This window comes from Osmerus mordax, chromosome 3 (assembly GCF_038355195.1).
Source record: "Osmerus mordax isolate fOsmMor3 chromosome 3, fOsmMor3.pri, whole genome shotgun sequence".
In the NCBI taxonomy this organism is placed as follows: domain Eukaryota; kingdom Metazoa; phylum Chordata; class Actinopteri; order Osmeriformes; family Osmeridae; genus Osmerus; species Osmerus mordax.
In genome coordinates this window covers 419,892-432,859 of record NC_090052.1, presented here as the reverse complement: position 1 = coordinate 432,859, position 12,968 = coordinate 419,892, and the positions used below count along the sequence as shown (strand labels likewise).

Below are 12,968 nucleotides of genomic sequence, written 5' to 3'. Positions count from 1 at the left end.
GAGTTATTGACTCTCAAACTAAAAGTGTTACTTCCGCTCCCAGTCACCTCTATTAGTAGCCTAAACCTAGCATACTGCCTCGTCTGTCTGTCTGACTGAACATCGAGGAAAGGCCAATCCATTCTTCATATCCAGTTCTCCCTCTGTTTGCCGTTACTTCTCGTAATAGAGCTAACTGTGTCATTATAAAACTTAATTTAAAATGTTTTGGCTACCCGCAATGTTTGGGGCTATCTCGTTGTTATGATCAGTGACCTATGCACTTTTGTAAAGCTCTCTCTTGGAAGCAGAGGCGTAGCCACGGGTAGCCAAAGACGAAAATATCTCCTAAACATTTTGCACATCGCAAAGTAAATAAGTGAAAAAAAACTGACAAAGATGCCTATCCATATTTTTCTAGGCCTACCCAAAAATATTTTTCTAGCTACACCCCTGCTTGGAAGTCGTTTTGGATAAAAGCGTCTGCTATATGAATAAATGTAAATGTAAACAAAGGGACTCTAAAACTCAAAGACTTTAAAGATATCTTTATTGGGCAGTCAAAACTGCCAGCGAACCAACAGTTTCACCACAACCAGTGAAACAGTTTTTATTTTATTTATTATCGTACTGTCTCTTATTCAAACAAAGCCCATTCAATTGAGAGAGAGAGAGAGAGAGACAGAGAGAGAGAGAGAGAGAGAGAGGGGTGGACAGATGGTTACTGGTAGAATGTGGACCAGCAGGTTATATTAAATTGGTAGGATGTGGACCAGCAGGTTATATTAGACTGGTAGGATGTGGACCAGCAGGTTATATTAGACTGGTAGGATGTGGACCAGCAGGTTATATTAAATTGGTAGGATGTGGACCAGCAGGTTATATTAAATTGGTAGGATGTGGACCAGCAGGTTATATTAGACTGGTAGGATGTGGACCAGCAGGTTATATTAGACTGGTAGGATGTGGACCAGCAGGTTATATTAGACAGGTAGGGATAAGGGTTATATTCAGGGAGTCAGGTGGCTGAGCGGTGAGGGAATCGGGCTAGTAATCCGAAGGTTGCCAGTTCGATTCCCGGTCATGCAAACCGACGTTGTGTCCTTGGGCAAGGCACTTCACCCTACTTGCCTCGGGGGAATGTACCTGTACTTACTGTAAGTCGCTCTGGATAAGAGCGTCTGCTAAATGACTAAATGTAAATGTAATATTCTCTCTCAGTTAGCTGTGGTCAGGGTCTAGTGGTAGCTTTAAAACACCCAAGCTGAAGGCCAGCCAGATCTCCATTTCCATTTTATTCATTTAGCACTAGCAGACACTTTAAAACATGGGGAGGTCATTTTAAAGGTGACATACGTGTAACTGGTGCTGTTAAAAATTGAACTGCATTCATCACATCATTTGTTGTTGTTGATTATGGATGAAAACATCTATTAATGATATGTTGACCTGGTTGTGAGGTCATAAATGGGCAAAGACACATTTCCCTCCCCATATTTGCAATAAAGTAATAAATATTCCTCAGGCTCCAAATACAGCAGTATGGTGAGTGACACAGAGACAAGGTGAAGGTGGTAGACATAATCTCTCTCTGTGTCTCCCCCTCTCTCCCTCCCTCCCCCTCCTCATCTGTGTTTCTTACTTGCGGCTGTTTTGGGGGTCTTTCTCCGCCCCACCTCCGTGGCCAAAGACCTGACGGTGGCCCCCAGCATCCCCCCCACCGGCCCCCCCACGAACAGCCCCACCACTGACCCCAGCAGGGCCTCAGCCCCCACCAGCCCCGGGACAGCTCGGAGCCAGCCCAGCAGCCACTCCCACCAGCCCTGCACGGACCAGGGGGAGGGGGATGAGGGGGAGGGAGAGGGAGAGGGAGAGGGGGAGGGAAGACTCTCCAGGTCTATGTCCAGGTCTCCGACGCTCCTCTCCGCCTCCTCCCTCACTATCTCCATCTCCTCCTCGTCCGGCTCTTCATCCAAGGGTGTCTCGCCCCCTCTTGTCTCTCTGACCAGCTCTCTCTGTCTCCCCCTCACTCTTTCCTCCGCCTGCAGGTACAGAGCACAGCTGTACCTCTCCTCCCCGCTCTCTCTCAGCATCTCCTCCACCTTCTCCATCAGCTCCTCCACCCTCCTCCTCCTCCTTCTCCTCCTCTTCTCCTCACCCTCCTCCCCCCCGCCCCCTGTCTCCAGGCCGTGGTACCTCCCTCCGCAGCTCTCCACAAGCTCCAACAGCTCCGGTGTCAGGGAGCTCATCTGCTCCTCCAAGCCCAGGCTCAGCTGCTCTGTGTGGGTGAAGAGCACCAGGGTGTGGTCCCTGACGGCCCCTGGCCCAAGCAGGGTCTCCAGGACGGCCAGGTGCTGCAGAGCCCTGTGGGGAGGCGTCTCCAGGGGTACACACAGCAGGAAAGCCTGGGGTCCCGGGGCAGACAGGGCCAGACAGGAGGAGATGTGACGCATCCTCTCCTCCAGGGGGAGCTCTGAGCCGAGCCAGTCAGGAGTCTCCACCACCGTCACCTGCACAGAGTGTACTGTCACATCTGACTATCTGCACACACCTGTCAACTGCACAGAGTGTACTGTCACACCTGTCTACCTGCACAGAGTGTACTGTCACACCTGTCTACCTGCACACACCTGTCTACCTGTCAACTACACAGAGTGTACTGTCACACCTGTCTACCTGCACACACTTGTCTACCTGCACACACCTGTCTACCTGTCAACTGCACAGTGTACTGTCACACCTGTCTACCTGCACACACCTGTCTACAAGCACACAGAGGGAGCCTGCAGACATACCTGTCTACCTGCCACAGTCGCACACTGTTTCTCACTCCCCTGACTGTCATGGCTGCCAGGCTGCTGGGGCAGGAAGGCCTCTCTGCCCAGGATGGTGTTTCCTGTTGTGCTCTTCCCTGCTCCTCTCTTCCCCAGCAGCACCAGACACAGCTCTGGGGAGGGACGGGAGAGAAGTGTCATAAGCAGGGAATGTTCTTAGAAAAGTTTGTTTAGCATGTGAGCTTGACTGTCTGGTTGGTAAAAGGAGAATTCCTGGAATACACAAATAACCCATTTTCTCTGAACCCACCCCAAGGAAAGCTATGAAACTCTTATCCCTCAGAGATACATCGGTAGGCTACCAGTAATCAGAAAGCAAACGCACAATAAAAATTTTAAGTAAATAATGCATAGACCAAATATACAACAAAAAAATCGCTTTCACATTGCAAATACCTCAACAACACATTAACTGCGTAGATCAATGTTAAGCGGTTCTGTGACATCGCTATTGGTTTCAACAAGACCATTGGGCCAAATACAAGCATCAATGTCTTAAGTAAAGTTAAGGATCAAAACATCACCTTTTTGGGAAGTTGGATTATCCGAAGTCATTCTGCTTGATCTGTAAGCTAACTAGCTAGCTTCAGTCTGGAGCGGCCGGCTGTTTCCTGGTCCCTGGCTTCTGTTTACAGCGTCGCTTCTCCACGCCGCCCCAGAAAACTACCACCGCTGCAGGCTGGCAGGGTGTGGCGTCTTGTCATAACCCGTCGGGAGTCACCCCAGCTCTAAAGTATGAAACGTGATGTCAAACAAGATTGGGAGACAGCACTGACACGTCGATGTGAGGATATTGACGATACGTTTCTCTCCAATCTAGCCGTAGTGTCATCGGCCCGCCCAGACTAAGATGATCAACTCATTAGAACCGCCTTTTCTCCCGGAGACGTTGTTCGGGTGACTTTCGTCTCGTCTTTATAAATTGTATTTAATTCTGTTGTGGATCTTTAAGGCTTGGAAGCAAGTGATCAACGGAAACCAAAGAAATAAACGACAAAGTCGCGTATGAAAAAGTTGTTTTTTAATTGCAGTGTGAGAGTCTGAACTTCCAATGCTGATTCAAATATGTAATATTAGTAAATAAGTAATATTAGTAAATAGGCATCGAATATGCACCTGAATGAACGCGTTCCTAATGTAATATCACATACAAGAAGGAAACGTCCTTATTGAACGGTAAAACTAGGATCAGTTGTATATATTATCTTCACGGTAGGATGTTGGGAGCTGAGAGGGTTGTGGTTCACACAGAAGCCTGGTCTGAACACTCCCTAGCAATGATGCTGTTGACATTAGACACACACACACACACACACACACACACACACACACACTCATACATACACACACAAACATTTTTAAAGACAGCCATAAAAAACATTTCACTAAAATAGGCTTCCTTTAAAAATAAATGTTAAAAAAAAACATTTAAAATACATAAAAACATGTGGAAAGTAGAAATATCTCTGTTGAGGGGGAGATGGAGGAAGTGGAGGAGGAAGAGGAGGGGGGGCTTCAGAGTCCAGGCATGATGTAGGCTATGTTGTCCAACGTGTTCGACTGTGAACAGCACAGAAGGTCAGAGGTTAAACCAGGATGAAGATACTGCTGATAGCGTTTCTGAATGTTGACTTTCAGCCTTTGGTTTATAATGCGGATGTTTGTTATGAAAACTCCTCCTGACTGTATATGTAGTATGATTGTATATGTAGTATAGAATAATGAACACCAAAATAAAGACTCCCGGAGTAATTGTGAGAACTCATTCCTCATTATCAACACTGTCAACACTGTAACCACTAGCAACACTGTAACCACTAGCAACACTGTAACCACTAGCAACACTGTCAATACTGTAACCACTAGCAACACTATCAACACTGTAACCACTATCAACACTGTAACCAATAGCAACACTATCAACACTATCAACACTGTAACCACTTGCAACACTAACAACACACTCAAGCTAGCTTTACTCCTCCTATGTATGTGTGTGTGTGTATATGTGTGCGTGTGTATCTCACCAGCACGTTGCGAGGACAGGCGTTGAGCTGAGGCACCTGAGAGGTGAGGCAGGTGAGAGGACCCAGAGCACACAGGATGGAGTCCAGCAGCACCGACAAGCTCCCTGAGACTGCTACCATACCCTGTACACACACACACAAACACTGAAACCATACCCTGTGCATACACACACACACTGAAACCATACCCTGTGTACACACACACACACACACACACACACAGAAACCATACCCTGTGTACACACACACACACACACACACAGACACTGAAACCATACCCTGTGTACACACACACACACACACACAGAAACCATACCCTGTGTACACACACACACACACACACACAGACACTGAAACCATACCCTGTGTACACACACACACACTGAAACCATACCCTGTGCACACACACACACTGTGGGCCATTTATTTGTGCATTGTGTGGTGGCGCACGGTAGCCTATCCCATAGGATTCAGGTTCCAAGTTAATATGCAATATTTCTCCATGTGTGTCTTTCGTTTTTATCAAGGATAGCCTACCCAATGTGTTTAATTTTGTCTAATGTATTTTTTAACTTTTTATTTCACATAATAGGCTATAAGCGTTATTTCGTCAAGTTTAGCCTACGTTTGAAGACGCAGCGTTTTTTCAAGTTCATTGTCTTTTCGTCATGTTAATAAATTGATCTTTCATTTGTTTTCTTTATTTAACCCTTATTTAATCTAACAGCTCAACAGTCACAATTATTGCCAGGATGTATGGTGGTTCATGTGTTTACTGTATGCTTTGCATCATGTCAGGCTAATTACATAACTTCATTAATAAAAATAGATTATCCGGATATTTCGGATACTATTTCAAATTCAAATAGTGAAATCATTTCAAATCCCCATCCCTAGTATATACAGTGTGTATTTACAGTGTGTGTGTGTGTATATACAGTGTGTATTTACAGTGAGTAAATTCACTCTTAGAACTCTGATGGGAGTCAGGTGGCTGAGCGGTTAGGGAATTGGGCTAGTAATCCGAAGGTTGCTGGTTCGATTCCCGGCCGTGGTAAATGACGTTGTGTCCTTGGGCAAGGCACTTCACCCTAGTTGCCTCGGGGGAATGTCCCTGTACTTACTGTAAGTCGCTCTGGATAAGAGCGTCTGCTAAATGACTAAATGTAAAAATGACTAAATGTGTGTATATACAGTGTGTGTGTGTGCTGACCTCAGTCTCCTGCAGCCTGTGTCCAATCAGAGACAGGGATTCCCCAAGCAGTTGCAGGTGGGCGGCGGCATCGATGGGGTCTACCTCTGGAACCCTGGCAGGGGAGAGAGACACACCCCCAGCCCCCCTGCTGGGGGAGCCCAAACCCGCCCCCAGCCCCGCCCCCAGCCCCGCCCCAAGTCCCACGCCCTTCAGAGAACCTGCACACACACAGACAAGACACACACACACACACAAACAAACATGTCAGTGTGGTGTCTGACATGAATGACTGAGCCAATGAGGTTTCCTGTCATGCTCGTCCAGGCGTGTGATTGGTCACCTTTGCTCCGGGCTCCATCTGTGGAGCTCTTGCGTTTTACGGTGGTGGCCTCCGCCTTGTTCTGCTTGTGCTGCAGATACTGAGCCTTCTGCCTCCACACCTGAGGAGGAGGGGCGATGAGGGGAGGAGAGGTGAGGAGGAGGGGAGAGGAGGAGGGGAGAGGTGAGGAGGAGGGGAGAGGAGGAGGGGAGAGATGAGGAGGAGGGGAGAGATGAGGAGGAGAGGAGGGGTGAGGAGGAGGGGAGGGGAGGGGAGGAGGAGGGGAGGGGAGGAGGAGGGGAGAGATGAGGAGGAGGGGAGAGATGAGGAGGAGAGAGGAGGAGAGAGGAGGAGGGTAGGGGAGAGATGAGGAGGAGGGGAGAAATGAGGAGGAGGGGAGGGGAGAGGAGGAGGGGAGAGATGAGGAGGAGGGGAGAGATGAGGAGGAGAGGAGGGGTGAGGAGGAGAGGAGGGGTGAGGAGGAGGAGAGGTGTCTCTCCTCTCCAGACATGAGTGACAGGTCTGCGGCTGTAACCATGGCAGCATAACTCACCAGCTTGTCTTTCTCAGGCAGCAGCTTCCACACCTCAGCCAGCCTCCTGCTGAGCTCCCCGAACACTGGAGACACACACATACACACAATACACCACACACATACACACAATACACCACACACACACCATACACACACACAATACACAAACACACCATACATACACACCCTTTTTACACAGAGATCCAGCAATATTGCTGTAAAAAACCCTCATTATGCCGGCTATCATCTTATCTTACTGGCTGTATCTTACTGGCTGTATCTTGCTGGCTGTATCTTGCTAGCTGTTTCTTGCTGGCTGTATCTTACAGGTTGCATCTTAGAGGTTGCATCTTACTGGCTGCATCTTACTGGCTGTATCTTACAGGCTGCATCTTACTGGCTGCTCCTGGCTGTACTCACCGAGACCAGGCTGCTCAGCATTGATGTTGACTCTGTACTCTTTACAGAACACCTGGTAGGCTGTCATGTTCTTCTTCTTAGGCTGAGAGATGGAAAAGAGGAGAGAGAGATGGAGAGGAGGAGAGAGAAAGATGGAGAGGAGAGAGAGATGGAGAGGAGGAGAGAGAGATGGAGAGGAGGAGAGAGAGAGATGGAGAAAGTAGAGAGAGATGGAGAGGAGAGAGAGATGGAGAGGAGGAGAGAGAGATGGAGAGGAGGAGAGAGAGAGATGGAGAAAGTAGAGAGAGATGGAGAGGAGAGAAAGATGGAGAGGAGAGAGAGATGGAGAGGAGGAGAGAGAGAGATGGAGAAAGTAGAGAGAGATGGAGAGGAGAGAGAGATGGAGAGGAGAGAGAGATGGAGAGGAGGAGAGAGTAGAGAGGAGGAGAGATGGAGAGAGTAGAGGGAGATGGAGAGGAGGAGAGAGAGAGATGAAGAGAGTGATGGAGAGGAAAGAGATGGAGAGAGTAAAGAGAGATGGAGAGAGTAGAGAGATAAAGAGGGGGAATGGGAAGAGAAAGAGTGATTAACATGTCATGTTAAAGATGTCAGCACAGACAGCTGAACCAGTCTGACCCAGACACACTTCCTGTCCTCATATATCCCTCCTGCTTCTATGCTCCCTCTCTTGCTCTCTCCTCCTCACCTTGTCTTTTTCCTGCAGCTTCTCTCTCTCCTTCTCCTCCTTCTTCCTCTTCTTCTCCAGGGTGGGGTCACACACCTGGTGGTGATGGTGGTGGGCGGGGCTGAACACCCCCCCTCCTGTGCCGTGACTGGTCGAGCTGTGGGAGTGGGAATGGCCTCTGGATGGGTCACCTGAGGACAACGTACAGGAGCACCAATAAGAGCTAGGGGGCGGGGGCATCACAGTAACGTTCTCTAAACCCACCTGGGGACAGGTGTACCCTCCCCAGGGTCTCACCTGATCCTTTGCTGTGTTTCTTCTCCTTGCCCTCCTTCTTCTCTCTCTCCTTCTCTCTCTCCTTCTTCTTCTTGCTCTTCTTGCTCTTCTTCTTCTTCTTGGACATGTGTGTGTATGAGTCGTCTATTACCAGCTCCCCCGCCTCCAGTTCTCCCCCCGAGGACGAGCTGTCCTCCCCCAGACCCCCACCGTAGTGACCTGGGGGAGGGGGGAGACGAGAGAGAAAAGGGAGAAATAGAGAAAGAAGGGGGATGGAACAGTAAATGAATTGAGGGAGGAAGGAGACAGACAGGGCAGATGAGCATGCATCAGGCTGGTCAGGGGGAGTGTCTCTGGGGGTCAGACGGGTCTTACCCTCCACCTCCACCTCCTTCCCCACCACCGGCAGCGGGTCCCTGGCCAGCTGCTTCTTCCTGGGGCCCTTGGAGAGACGCTCCCTGTCCCTCGACACCCCTCCCTTCCTGCCCCCGGAGGACGGGTGTGAGGGGAGAGGGAAGCTCTCCCCCTCCTCCTCCTTGGGCGAAAGGATGAGCTTCATCTTCAAGCCCTCAGCGTCGCGCAGGCTCAGGGGGTCGCGCAGGGTCGCAGGGTCGTCCTTGGCCACGCCCCCATGGAACAGAGAGGACTTGGAGGAGTGCTTCTTGGAGGAGGAGGAGGAGGAGGGGGGGCGGGAGTGGGAGGAGGAGGAGTGGGACCCCTTGCTGCCCCCGCTGCCCCCCTCCCGCTTGCGCTCCTTGGAGGAGGAGTGAGATGAGGAGAGGGAGGGATAGGAGGGCTTCTTGTGGAGGTGAGCGCTGGGGTCACAGCCGGTGGCCAGCGGGGAGGTGATGGCCTGTAGCAGACCCATGGCCGTGTCTGTGGGGTGGGAGGAGGACAGGGAGGGGGAGCGGTCCGCTGACTTACGCTTCTTCTTATGTGGAGGCAGCCCTGCCCCCTGGTGGTCTGGAGGGCAAAGCACATATGAACCATCGAGCACAGAACAGCAGGGAGAGTAAAGTATAACAGAGTAGAAGAATATGTGTATAATAAAGTTGAATGCTGCTGTTTACCCCGCCTCCACCAGGGGCAGTAGAGGCAGGCTCACCTCTGTAGTAGTACTCATCTGAATGCTTCTTCTTCTTCTTGTAAGAATCTCCTCCCAGCAGGAAGAGCTCAGAGTCCTGCAGGAAGTACAGAGTCACGCAGTACACAGTCAGGAAGTACAGAGTCAGGAAGTACACAGTCAGGAAGTACACAGTCAGGAAGTACACAGTCAGGAAGTACACAGCCAAGAAGTACACAGTCAGGAAGTACACAGCCAGGAAGTACACAGCCAGGAAGTACACAGTCAGGAAGTACACAATCAGGAAGTATACAGTAGGGATGGGACTGTGGCACTGACACATCGATGCTTGTGTCGCAAAACCAATACGCAGTTTCGAAAGTGTTTTGGAGCTTGTATCAAATTACGATAACCACGTGACTGATGATGTTCAATGCTTCAAATGTCACGAACTGGTTCGAAGTTTTGCCGCTCTTCTGAACCAGAGCCACAGAGGGAACGAAGCCACCGCTTCTTGTTGAAGACAAATCTCACATTGCCAGAGAAGCAGCACCTCAAACCCACATGATTCCAGGCATCACTCGAGTTTTTTCCATCGGTCATTATGATTTAGCCTAATCCGTATTGTAATAATTATAAATCCATTCACTTATGAAAATGTCGTCATCATATTTACAGTGTCATGTTATTTGAAACGTAACATGATAGGACTAGGTACTCGTCAACATTGTCAACATTAATAATAATAAAGTCCCCCTAGTTCACAATAGGCCTACATATCACAAATGTTAAGAATAAGAACAAATCAGTGTAATCTAGTTTAATTGATATAAAGACCGTATCGTATAAAGACCGTCCACCCGCACCAACAAGTAACAACTTTTTTGGTGGTGTAGCTGGTTAAAGCGATGTTCGGCGACGTGTTGTTAACGCGAGTCTGGAAACCCAAGTTTGCGCCCCAGTGCCGGGCACCTCGGACGATATTCTTTAACTTTTACTGTGAGAAAATGACAATTCTAACGGCCTACAGATGTATCACAACATTTTAATGTGTGGGCACTAATATCAGATCTAAATGAATACATGTAGCCTTAATTAAAATATTAAATAACGTAGGGTAGGCTACCCTGCACTGTGTCTGGTAGCTGAGGAGGATTCACCCTGCACTGTGTCTGGTAGCTGAGGAGGGTTCATCCTGCACTGTGTCTGGTAGCTGAGGAGGGTTCACCATGCACTGTGTCTGGTAGCTGAGGAGGGTTCACCCTGCACTGTGTCTGGTAGCTGAGGAGGGTTCACCCTGCCCTGTGTCTGGTAGCTGAGGAGGGTTCACCCTGCACTGTGTCTGGTAGCTGAGGAGGGTTCACCCTGCACTGTGTCTGGTAGCTGAGGAGGGTTCACCCTGCACTGTGTCTGGTAGCTGAGGAGGGTTCACCCTGCACTGTGTCTGGTAGCTGAGGAGGGTTCATCCTGCACTGTGTCTGGTAGCTGAGGAGGGTTCACCATGCACTGTGTCTGGTAGCTGAGGAGGGTTCACCCTGCACTGTGTTTGGTAGCTGAGGAGGGTTCACCCTGCACTGTGTCTGGTAGCTGAGGAGGGTTCACCCTGCACTGTGTCTGGTAGCTGAGGAGGGTTCACCCTGCACTGTGTCTGGTAGCTGAGGAGGGTTCACCCTGCACTGTGTCTGGTAGCTGAGGAGGGTTCACCCTGCACTGTGTCTGGTAGCTGAGGAGGGTTCACCCTGCACTGTGTCTGGTAGCTGAGGAGGGTTCACCCTGCACTGTGTCTGGTAGCTGAGGAGGGTTCATCCTGCACTGTGTCTGGTAGCTGAGGAGGGTTCACCCTGCACTGTGTCTGGTAGCTGAGGAGGGTTCATCCTGCACTGTGTCTGGTAGCTGAGGAGGGTTCACCCTGCACTGTGTCTGGTAGCTGAGGAGGATTCACCCTGCATTGTGTCTGGTAGCTGAGGAGGGTTCACCCTGCACTGTGTCTACTGTAGAACTGAACACTTTTAATCCTTGGTTCTCTGCTATGCTTTCTATATGAATATCACTTTGAATAAAAGCATCTGATAAATGATTATGTATGTGTGCGTTTGTGTATGTGTGTGTGTCTGTGTATGTATGCGAGTCTGTGTGTGTGTCTGTGAGTTTGTGTCTGTGTGTTGCTAGGTTACCTTGGGGCGTTTCTTGGAAGACTTGCGCACCTGGGCAGCGATCTCCTCCTCCTCCCTCAGCAGGTCCTTATAGGACCGCCTCTTCTCCCGCTGGCTGCGTCCCGCCACTAGGCCCCGCTCGCCCTCCAGCGCCCCCTCTGGCACGGAAGACAGACAGAAGAGGGTTACCATGACACCTGGCTACGATTAAATTTCATCAGCTCATGTTCTAGAACGCAGCTAATGCTGCAGTAGTGTTCTAGAACGCAGCTAATTCTGCAGTCATGTTCTAGAACGCAGCTAATTCTGCAGTCGTGTTCTAGAACGCAGCCTACCCATGAATCCCTTCTTCTTGATCTCTTCGAAGGCCATGCTGGCTCCTGGGTTCGTCTTCTTTCTGCTCCTCTGGTCACACCTGGACCGCAGTCACACGGATTACTGCTTACTGGACACAAGATAATAATAACAATGTGTTCATTTAGCACATGCTTTAAATCACATGCTTTAATCCAAAGCCCATAGAGGGAAATTTGAACCTACGACCTCTAGATCTGCAGTCTAATGCTCTAACCACTGAGCTACACCTAGTTAGAATACTCAAAAATGCTGAAAATTAGGTTTTCATAGTAAGCTAACCAAAGAGAGGAGACTGTTGTGTACAAGAAAGTCCCATGTTTACATTCACATATTAGGATATAGCTAGTTATAAACCAGCGTCCATGGTATGGTAGCATAAAGCTAACTTCAGCAGATTCTGGCTCTCAGCAGGACTGAGGCAGGCGGGTCTCCGGTTGCTCTGCAGACAGTCTAGGGCTTGCCGGGTCAAAAGTTTGGAAACTCACCGATAGATGCCCTGACGTGACAAGAACCCGTATTGTGTTCGCTTATAATGATACAGTTGCAATACTTTTCAGGGGTTTAATTGAAACAAAAATTCCCGCCTACCCACTTTGTAAAAGATACACAAACACACCCCCTTCCACGCACTGCCACGGAATCCCCTGCTCTCCCTGCATTTACTTGGGTGGAAGTCAGATTGCTGAATACAAGCTCGGCTGCCCGGGCGAGACAGCGCTAAGGCAGCCCGAGGCTCAGAGGACCATCTAGGCCGTGTCGGTCTTTAGTGAGCGCAGGCTACCGTTTTCATAGATTTAACTCGCCTGTTATACTTTGCAATAATGGAACAAGGGTATGAACATCTCTCTATCCACGCAGCTGACCATAAGTATGAACATACACGAATTTACTACCTCTTTGGTTCATCAATTTACGCGGGTCCCAGTCGCCATCTTTGATCAGTCAACAACAATGCGTGTCGGCTGGGGGAGGAGCTTAGCCAGATCCGCCAATCAGCACAATGAGAGTGGAGCCATTTTCACACTGCTCTATTTTGATTGGACGAAAATCTCCTTCTCCTCCGTCCGTTTGTTTGACAGTGCAGTCAAACAGCAAATCATAACGTTATCATAACTAGTTACATGTTTAAATGAATGAATAAAGAAT

General features: G+C 49.3%; 2 protein-coding genes across 2 annotated transcripts; both read right to left on the bottom strand.

Moving 5' to 3' along the window:
* Positions 1-512: 512 nt before the first annotated feature.
* On the bottom strand, positions 513-3,661 carry si:dkeyp-69e1.8 (uncharacterized protein LOC100001340 homolog). The gene is made up of 3 exons (XM_067233128.1): positions 3,338-3,661; positions 2,775-2,926; positions 513-2,489 (listed from the first exon to the last, which is right to left on the bottom strand). Exons 1-3 carry the CDS (start codon positions 3,366-3,368, stop codon positions 1,605-1,607), a joined length of 1,068 nt encoding a protein of 355 aa, XP_067089229.1. The 5' UTR covers positions 3,369-3,661; the 3' UTR covers positions 513-1,604.
* Positions 3,662-3,832: 171 nt separating this feature from the next.
* hmgxb4a (HMG box domain containing 4a) lies at positions 3,833-12,850 on the bottom strand. The gene is made up of 13 exons (XM_067233133.1): positions 12,716-12,850; positions 11,801-11,910; positions 11,487-11,623; positions 9,355-9,430; positions 8,625-9,212; positions 8,271-8,468; positions 7,995-8,164; positions 7,310-7,391; positions 6,908-6,972; positions 6,376-6,475; positions 6,054-6,253; positions 4,841-4,963; positions 3,833-4,373 (listed from the first exon to the last, which is right to left on the bottom strand). The coding sequence occupies exons 2-13, from the start codon at positions 11,835-11,837 to the stop codon at positions 4,329-4,331; spliced, it is 1,821 nt and encodes a 606-aa protein (XP_067089234.1). The 5' UTR covers positions 11,838-11,910; positions 12,716-12,850; the 3' UTR covers positions 3,833-4,328.
* Positions 12,851-12,968: the final 118 nt, after the last annotated feature.

Bases quoted from the DNA above. Each gene is read 5' to 3' on its own strand.
- hmgxb4a (XM_067233133.1), bottom strand. From the start codon at position 11,837: ATGGCCTTCGAAGAGATCAAGAAGAAGGGATTCATGG. The intron at 11,624-11,800 runs GTAGGCTGCGTT...CTTCCGTGCCAG, and splicing joins CAAGAAGAAGGGATTCATGG to AGGGGGCGCTGGAGGGCGAG. The intron at 6,973-7,309 runs GTGAGTACAGCC...GTGTGTCTCCAG, and splicing joins TGCTGAGCAGCCTGGTCTCG to TGTTCGGGGAGCTCAGCAGG.
- si:dkeyp-69e1.8 (XM_067233128.1), bottom strand. From the start codon at position 3,368: ATGACTTCGGATAATCCAACTTCCCAAAAAG. The intron at 2,927-3,337 runs GTGATGTTTTGA...GTCCCTCCCCAG, and splicing joins TAATCCAACTTCCCAAAAAG to AGCTGTGTCTGGTGCTGCTG. The intron at 2,490-2,774 runs GTATGTCTGCAG...CACTCTGTGCAG, and splicing joins CGACTGTGGCAGGTAGACAG to GTGACGGTGGTGGAGACTCC.